An 8,138-nucleotide genomic window follows, 5' to 3' on the forward strand; every position below is an offset into this window, starting at 1 on the left:
ACATTTATGTGATCATATATCCTTGTGATGGCACAAAGCAACCTTCAGTATAAGTGTTTGGGGACCCTCATGTTTCTTGCTATTAGTTAAAGAGGTCGTTTTATCAAAGATAATATATAGTCGAAATGCTTACTTGGCCCTCAGTTCTATGAATAGGAAGAATCATTACTTTGGCAGATCATTCATAGACTTTAAATATTCATTAAAGGATTCGTTAAGACTTACGATGATTGGATCCATTTCGGATTTTTTTTTATGTTACTGCCATCGATCATCTTCTTTGTTATGGCACAAAAACAACCTTCAAGCTATTTTCAAGTTACTTGTACGTTGGGGTTTGTTTGTTTTTCTTGATAGAGTGTTCTAATAAAGTGTTTTGTTTGTTGAATCGTCGTCTCCAGATGCACCAAGGAGAACAGGGCTGCTGGAATTTTGGATAACTTTGCAGAGGGAGAGAGGTATAAGGAAAATTTCCTCAGGAAGTTTGTTCGCAACAAGCATCCTGAAATCATGCCTGGAATCAACAAGTTCTTCACTGATCCTAAATACTGAAAACAAGCATCATTATCTTCCAAGACCTTTGCTTGCATTCCCCAGCTTCGTCGTATTGTTTTATGGAATTGAATCTCCTGTGATATAAACCTCATTTGTCAGTTTCATATTGTTGATGTATCCTCCAGCTGAAGACTTATTAATGCTGGGCTTATGTTGTCACTTTTTAAGCTGAAAATAACTATTGCTCTTTTGGCAGCTTTAACTTCAATCTCATCTAAGAGTAATAAGCACTTGCTTTCTTCAATATGTCATAACGTTTTCACAATTCAGTGGACAAAGACGAATTCTGAACCAACAATTTGATAAGGGACTTTGAAAGTACAAAAACAATGTTCCATAAGAAAGTTCAAATTCTAAATGTGTCAGTGAAACAAAATAGAAAAGGAACTTTGAATGAACCAATGGTCACAAGAGTCATGTTGATGAAATTTGTAATCTAGAATTAGGTTGCAAACTTACAAAACAGCCAGAATCTGCTGTGACATAACTGATGCATAGATAATTTATGGTGTACAGAGAGGTTTCTAGTGTACATGATGGGAGCCATTCTCTCTCAAAGAGCTTTAGAGTATTGGGTACAATACTGCTAAATAGGAAAATGCTCCAGATCCATCGAAGGAAAACCGGTTTGCGCCATTCTTATCCCTCTTAGTAAGCTCTTTGCCTTTTCTTTTTCCTGAAAACATTAATGCATTCTCGTCAGACTAAAGTATATCAGGATACAACTCAGATCCTTGTAAACTAAGTGGTTTACACATGGAGAAAACTGGAGCAGAAAACTTACAGGGCCACTATAATCAAGAAGACGGGTGCAATAGACTTCTGCTTCTTCAAATTTCTTGTGATTTTTGAAATGTGTAGCAAGAAATACCAAAGCCTCAAACATGTTTGGTCCTTCTAACCCTTCAGCATCCATTCTCTCTAAATCCTTCTCAAAGTAAAACGCAGCTTCTTCATTTCGTCCAAGCTTCTGGTGAAGCTTTGCCAGCTGATTAAGAGCTATTCCTTCCGTGTCGGTACAGTTCACAGCTCTTTTGTAACACTTGATGGCCTCTTCAAGCATGTAAAGCTGTTCGGTTTGATAACATTTAGCCATAGCTATCCACAACCGAGAATCGTTTGGAAGAAAGAATATAGATTTGCGAAAATAATGAAGTGCATAGAAAGGCATCCCCATCATCTCATATGCTTGTCCTAACCCATACCAAGCTCGGTAATCAGAAGGGTTTATATCAACAGCTCGTCGATATGCATCAATGGCAGCAGGAGTGTTCTTCATCTCGACATATTCATGGCCCATAAGAGTCCACGCAGATAAATACTTCTTGCTCAGTTTCAAAGCTCTCCGGAAGTACATAACTGCTTTCTCATGCTGCCCTTTTAAACTGTAGTAGTTGCCAATAATGCAGCAAGACTCAGGTCTGTATTTATCAGTCAAAAACACCTTGTGTGCAAGGTAACTCAGCGCAGCACATGCTTCTTTTGCATACAGAACATTAGAATACAAATCCATATCTTCCACCCGATAGGGATCGTTTCTCAGAAGTTCTTCAAACATGATTTCAACCTGGTCAAATTCCCTAAGACTATACTGAGCTTTTGCAGTTTGAGCTTGGATGTAATTGCTAAAGCTGAAAATACCTTGCAGATAATCGTACTTCGCCAAAGACTCAGTGTGCATTCTGAGTTCTTGATAAGCATAGCCAAGAAAAAAATCTTTCATCCAGTGGTTGTTTAGATTAAGCCTATCCAAGGTTTCGATCGAAGTACACAGAGACTGCAGCTCTGACCAGGCACTCCAGTTCCATGGATAGCTGTTCACAGATTCCACGAGGCTTGCAATAGCAAGAGTTTCATTTCCTTTTTCTTTAAGAACCACACCATACAAGTATAATCCAAAAGAGTCAATTGCTCCTGTCCTCCTCAGAGCTGATAAGTCCCTCTCCAAAGATACCAGTTCACGGTTTATTGCATCACTCTTACCCAAAGGACCTTCAAGTTCTATCATTTCTTCCTCTTTCCGTTTTTCTCCAGCCTTCATTGAAACGATAACAAAGTGAATGACTTATCATAGAGTACTATCTGTTTTGGTGTAAATAGGCTGGGATAAAACAACCTCTCAATAAGTAATTGCCACAAACGTTTACACATTATAGTCTTCAAACAGGACGAAAACTAAGTTTCACTCATTTAAGTATTTTTATTATAATCAGTTGCATACCCTAATATCTCTTGTATCCAATAAAACAGAACAGCGACTATCAACAGAATTGTGAGTCAGAGGCTCAATCCTGTAAGTATGTACTAACGTCAAATATTGCATATATTAGGAAGGCCAAAAAAACCCTCAAAAAGCCATTGTTACCACCTTCTAACAAGTCATCATTCTATTTTAGATATAGAAGCTCTAGCTAAACCAGAAGAAAGTGACAGAGACACAGAACATACCAGATAAAGGGCATAGAAATGCAAGAACACCGATTTTTTGCTCGTTTGATCACGAAGCACATGGGAAGCCCGTCTGTACTCTCGACAATCGAAGTAGGACTTTGCTAAAAGGTAAAGGTCACCATCAATGGTTTCATCTTCTTCCGGGAGAGGAGTAGCTGCTTGAGAGAAGCCAACGGAAGGTTGGGGTGTTGAAATAGATTCATTGGTGCTGAACCTTCTACGGATACTTGAGCTTCCTCGCTGGAACCTCGTATTCGAAGGTGTAAAATTAGAAGGGTCTTGCTCTATCCCCACAAGCTGCTCTCCTGCCCTGCAATTTTGAAACCCAAGGAGGTGTCAGATATAGAACTGGCTAAATAGTTCACCACCATTTGCATTACTATGCCAGTACTAAAAACCAAAACTTTAAACTCATAATTCACAAACGAGAATGAACCGAAATCAGAATTTCACATTATAAAGAACACATTTTTCAATCAGGGTTGACCTCAAACATACCAGAACACAAAACCCACAAACCCGTAGGTCAAAATTAATCCGAATTGGAATGTATCCAATACCAAATTCGCAACAACAGTGAAATTCGAATCAACGATTCTGCTTAACCAAAAATTGGCAACCGTTCACTTAAAATTTTCCCAGGGTTAATAAAAAACAGAGCAAAACCACAAAGATACCGAAAAAATCAATTTTAAAATCGAGCAAGTGGAGTAGCGAGTTCGAGATTGCATAAGATTAGGGTTTTTAAGGAAACGAACCACTTTGCGGCGGAGTATAAACAGCGGTCGCTAAGTTGTCGGATAGCCGCACGGATCTCGTTGCGGCAACTCTCTTTAGAGACCATAGCAGAAGGAGAGAGACAGTGTTAAGTAGTCCTCAAAAGAATCGAAGAATCTCTTCTTCGTCGTGGAGGAGAGATTTCAGAAACAATCGCTCCCTCCAATCTTAACTATTTTGAAATTTACAGTGAGAGAGAACTTGTCTATTGGGCTCATTTATTAACTTAGGGCTTTAAATAGGCCCATTAAACAAACAAACACACACACACAATATTCAAAATTTGCTTTTCTTTAGATAAAACTAATTTTAATATCATATCTATTTTATATCCACAAATTTTGTCACATTGCATTTTAGTTTAGGTATCATATCACTGGATTATTGAAAAAGTGTAGAATATTAAAATAAAATAAGTATCCAAAAACCTATATAAATAAATAATCTTTTAGTTAACTAATGGAGGAGGACAAAACAACTTTTTGTTATTGGTCAATCTAAATTTTTGAATTAATGGTAATATAATTAGTCAAACATAGACCCTGATTTTGCTTATGCAAGTAAGCTACTTGAATTTAACCGACTGAATTTGACTACAAAAGTACAAATCAAAAGGTTTAAACTTTCCAAAAACCAGATCAAACCAAAACCGAAATTTAGACCAAATTGTACAATAACCAAAACCCCTTACAAGTACTTTACTTTCGAATTCAAAAGAGAAAAAATTCATCCAAAAAGAGATAGTTTATATATTGTTACCATATAATATTGGATTCAAAATGTGTTATTTCAATGCATCTAATCTAATTATGGGATATAGAAATGAGAAAAGTTGGAACAGAATCCGAAACATATGGTAAGAAATTTTCATAACCGACCAAACAAATCGAAAAGATTCAGAACTGAACCGAGAAGAAAACCGTAAAGGTTTCAGCTTTACCAAAAATTTTGGGAGGAGTGAGAGTAAAAATGTACGAAGGAAGGAGAGGAGCCAAAGAATTCAAATTGGCGCTCAAGCTTTTTTAACGTACCTTCCCAAATTCTTCCCCCCATTCTTTCTTTTGCGTTTTTAAAATCCCTCCAAAATTTTCCAACAAATTTCTCAAATTCTCAATCCCATCCATTGGTTCCGCCAATCATGTCAGATCTACCGCCGGAAAGATCCATTGTGCCGATTACTTCTTCTTCACCTGTTTACATGCCGGAATCTTCTTCTTATTTACAGTTACACCATTCTTATAGTCGGAAACAGAAGTCTTTGGGTCTTCTTTGTACCAAGTTTGTTCCTTTTTTTTTTTTTACAAAACCCATCAAGTTTTTTTTTTTTTTTTTTTTGAGTTTGGTCTGATTTTTTAATTTGTTTCTCTCAGTTTCTTAGCTTTGTATAATCGAGATGGGATTGACACGATTGGGCTTGACGACGCTGCCTTCAAATTAGGTATTGCCCCACTTTGTGTGTGTGTTTTTGAATTTTTGAATTACATCTTTTAATTTGTTGTTGATTTTGGGGTTTGTTTCAGGAGTCGAGAGACGACGAATCTATGATATTGTTAATGTTCTCGAGAGTGTTGGGGTGAGATTTTAATTTTCTTAAATCTCTGTGTTGTTATGTTTTTGCTTAGAAAAGAGTTTGGTCTAATTTAGGTTTTAACAAGAAGAGCAAAGAATCAGTATACGTGGAAAGGGTTTGCCGCAATTCCAGCAGCTTTGAAGGAGCTTCAAGTGAGTTCTTATCTTCGTTTGTTTGTATTTGGATTCAATCTCAATTTTGTGTAAGTTGTGGCAATTTGATTTGCATATATACTCATAGGAAGTGTTCCTGATGCAGGAGGAGGCGGTTAAGGACACTTTTCACCGTTTCTATGTCAATGAGAATGTTAAAGTAAGTGACTTTGGATTTAGGTTTCTTTTGATCTACTTTTTGTCTTTCAGAGATTCTAATGCTTAAAGTTCCGTACTTTCAGGGATCTGATGATGAGGATGATGACGAAGAGTCTTCTCAGCCTCATTCTAGTAGCCAGACCGATAGTTCAAAACCTGGCTCTCTTCCCCAATCTTCAGATTCGCCAAAATTAGGTACTGCTTTTTATGTGTTGTACTTATCGTGTGTTTGGGGTTTAGTTCAATTGCAATTACGTTTACTGATGTGCCAAGTTCTAGGTTAGAATCATCAGCCTTCTTGTCATATATATAATAAAGTGGAACTGGACTTTTATGTCAAACGAACAGATATGAGTTGTGAGAAATAATAATGTGGATTCCTTGACATTTTTGTTGGTTGGTTATGTGTGATAGATAACCGACGAGAGAAATCTTTAGGACTGCTTACGCAGAACTTTATCAAGCTCTTTATTTGCTCTGAAGTAAGTGAGAAAGTTCAATGATTTCAATTTATCAACTAAAAGTGTTTTGCACCAATGTTACTAAATATTTTGTTTTAAATGTGTTCAACTGTTTAGGCTAGGATCATCTCCCTTGACGAGGCTGCAAAATTACTGCTTGGTGATGCCCACAATACATCAATAATGCGAAGTAATTATCTTCATCTTGTGACTTTTGGACTACTCTTTTTTTGTTATGTTGCATACTCGCTTGAAACAAATTGATCTGTGTTTGATGACACATTAATTGCTTTTATGCAGCAAAAGTGAGGCGACTTTATGATATTGCGAATGTCTTGTCATCTATGAATCTCATCGAGAAGGTAAACCAAGAACTTTCATAGCTGCAGCGTTTACAAACCATCTATGTTATGTAGCTGTTAATTAGTCTAACTGCTATCTTCTATGGGGACAGACTCACACCTTAGATTCTCGAAAACCAGCTTTTAAGTGGTTGGGATACAATGGTGAACCTACTTTCACACTGAGCAGCGATTTGCTGCAAATGGAGTCGAGAAAAAGAGCTTTTGGAACTGATCTGACAAATGTCAATGTCAAAAGAAGTAAATCATCATCTTCGTCCCAAGATAATGCTACAGAGAGAAGGCTAAAGATGAAAAAACACTCAACAGCAGAGAGTTCTTATAATAAAAGCTTTGATGTTTATGAATCAAGACATGGATCAACAGGTTACCAGTTTGGTCCTTTTGCTCCAGGCACTGGTACATATCCAACAGCTGTTTTGGAGGACAACTCTAGGAGAGCTTTTGATGTTGAGAATCTGGTTTCGGATCACCATCCCTCTTACCAAAACCAAGGTGCATGTTTATTCACACATCCATTTGATAGTTTTCTATAAAACGAACACAATGAAATTAACTCTGTTCTTAACCAATTTCAGTTTTGAAAGACTTATTTTCCCATTACATGGATGCTTGGAACACATGGTACAGCGAAGTCATCCAGAAGAATCCATTGCCTAATGCATCACAGCACCGTTAGATCTTTATCTTCTTCTTCTTCTTCTCTTACCTTTGAACATCATCATTCGTATAGAGCTTCAAGAGTCGTTTCTTTTGATCACTGTGGTTTAGTTTCTCCACACAATTGTAACTGCAAGAATCCGATATTAATTCACAGATTGCATACCCTCTTTGCCTTCTGAAGTTACTGCTCATCTCTTGCTTGATTATGATGCCAGTTTTTCAAAGATGTATGGTATATCGTTTTAAAAGAAACAAAAATAAATATCACATCTCATCTTATTTTCCATTTTTGTAGAATTTATTAAAGTAGCAATTCCATTTCTCAAGGGTCTCTTGCTTTTATTGGTATAATACACTCATTAGTACATGTTCTAAGGAAATAATAGGAAGTAGTGTTTGTCTCAGAGCTTGGAAGGAGGTTTGTACCATCCCCATGGTTCATCAGAGATATACTGAGTCACCTGCTTCACACTCAAGTAGTTCTCAAGTCCCCTGCAATGAAGCAAATATGTTTCAATTTCAACACCAAGTCAAAAATATAACCAAATTTTGTAACTAACAAGGTTTAAGTGACTATGGATACAATTCCATCTAATTGCAGAGGGAGCTATTGTTTTGAATGTTCTGGTAATCTTTTCACATTTATAGCAAAAGAAAGAGACTTACCATTCTCCTAATTCACGGCCAAATCCACTGCGTTTGGTTCCACCCCACGGAGCTTGGCAGAAGCATGGCTGAGAGCAGTTGACCCATACTATTCCCGCCTGGAAAGCCTGAAAACGCAATGATTACGATTTAACTTAAGAGATGAAGTTTAATCATGAGATCCGTGCAGTTACTGATTCTTATTTTTGATAGTAAATACACACCTTACTAACACGATCACACCGCTCCAGATCATTTGATAATACTGCACCGGCTAATCCATATCTGCAAAATACAAATAAAGTCAGGCATAAGATTTAATACATCATCAGTGAAGTTCTAC

At 37.0% G+C, this 8,138-nt stretch overlaps 3 protein-coding genes across 3 annotated transcripts in view; 1 reads left to right on the forward strand and 2 right to left on the reverse strand.

The window, feature by feature from the left end:
- LOC104780625 (anaphase-promoting complex subunit 8-like) lies at positions 918 to 3,960 on the reverse strand. Its single transcript, XM_010505135.2, has 4 exons — positions 3,765 to 3,960; positions 3,004 to 3,316; positions 1,340 to 2,590; positions 918 to 1,231 (listed from the first exon to the last, which is right to left on the reverse strand). The coding sequence occupies exons 1-4, from the start codon at positions 3,848 to 3,850 to the stop codon at positions 1,142 to 1,144; spliced, it is 1,740 nt and encodes a 579-aa protein (XP_010503437.1). The 5' UTR covers positions 3,851 to 3,960; the 3' UTR covers positions 918 to 1,141.
- On the forward strand, positions 4,631 to 7,429 carry LOC104780628 (E2F transcription factor-like E2FE). The gene is made up of 11 exons (XM_010505137.2): positions 4,631 to 5,061; positions 5,154 to 5,221; positions 5,304 to 5,356; positions 5,428 to 5,505; positions 5,612 to 5,665; positions 5,748 to 5,859; positions 6,079 to 6,146; positions 6,243 to 6,315; positions 6,426 to 6,487; positions 6,580 to 6,982; positions 7,066 to 7,429. The coding sequence occupies exons 1-11, from the start codon at positions 4,922 to 4,924 to the stop codon at positions 7,164 to 7,166; spliced, it is 1,212 nt and encodes a 403-aa protein (XP_010503439.1). The 5' UTR covers positions 4,631 to 4,921; the 3' UTR covers positions 7,167 to 7,429.
- The window catches only part of LOC104780626 (betaine aldehyde dehydrogenase 2, mitochondrial), a 5,599-nt gene continuing 4,871 nt past the window's right edge, over positions 7,411 to 8,138 (reverse strand). Inside the window, exons 14-15 of the mRNA XM_010505136.2 lie at positions 7,817 to 7,923; positions 7,411 to 7,642 (exon numbers count right to left, since the gene is read on the reverse strand). Coding sequence (XP_010503438.1) covers positions 7,552 to 7,642; positions 7,817 to 7,923 — 198 coding nt within the window. The 3' untranslated portion in view covers positions 7,411 to 7,551. The remainder of the gene's footprint in view (positions 7,643 to 7,816; positions 7,924 to 8,138) is intronic.

The sequence above is a fragment of the Camelina sativa genome, chromosome 4 (assembly GCF_000633955.1).
Source record: "Camelina sativa cultivar DH55 chromosome 4, Cs, whole genome shotgun sequence".
In the NCBI taxonomy this organism is placed as follows: domain Eukaryota; kingdom Viridiplantae; phylum Streptophyta; class Magnoliopsida; order Brassicales; family Brassicaceae; genus Camelina; species Camelina sativa.

What these genes read in the sequence shown, in the direction of transcription:
- LOC104780625 (XM_010505135.2), bottom strand. Translation starts at nt 3,850, where the DNA reads ATGGTCTCTAAAGAGAGTTGCCGCAACGAGATCCGTGCGGCTATCCGA. An exon ending in TTATACTCCGCCGCAAAGTG is followed by an intron (nt 3,317 to 3,764) that starts GTTCGTTTCCTT and finishes TCAAAATTGCAG; the next exon opens with GGCAGGAGAGCAGCTTGTGG. An exon ending in ATTTCTATGCCCTTTATCTG is followed by an intron (nt 2,591 to 3,003) that starts GTATGTTCTGTG and finishes GTTTCAATGAAG; the next exon opens with GCTGGAGAAAAACGGAAAGA.
- LOC104780628 (XM_010505137.2), top strand. Translation starts at nt 4,922, where the DNA reads ATGTCAGATCTACCGCCGGAAAGATCCATTGTGCCGATTACTTCTTCT. An exon ending in CGACGCTGCCTTCAAATTAG is followed by an intron (nt 5,222 to 5,303) that starts GTATTGCCCCAC and finishes GGTTTGTTTCAG; the next exon opens with GAGTCGAGAGACGACGAATC. An exon ending in TCCCTCTTACCAAAACCAAG is followed by an intron (nt 6,983 to 7,065) that starts GTGCATGTTTAT and finishes AACCAATTTCAG; the next exon opens with TTTTGAAAGACTTATTTTCC.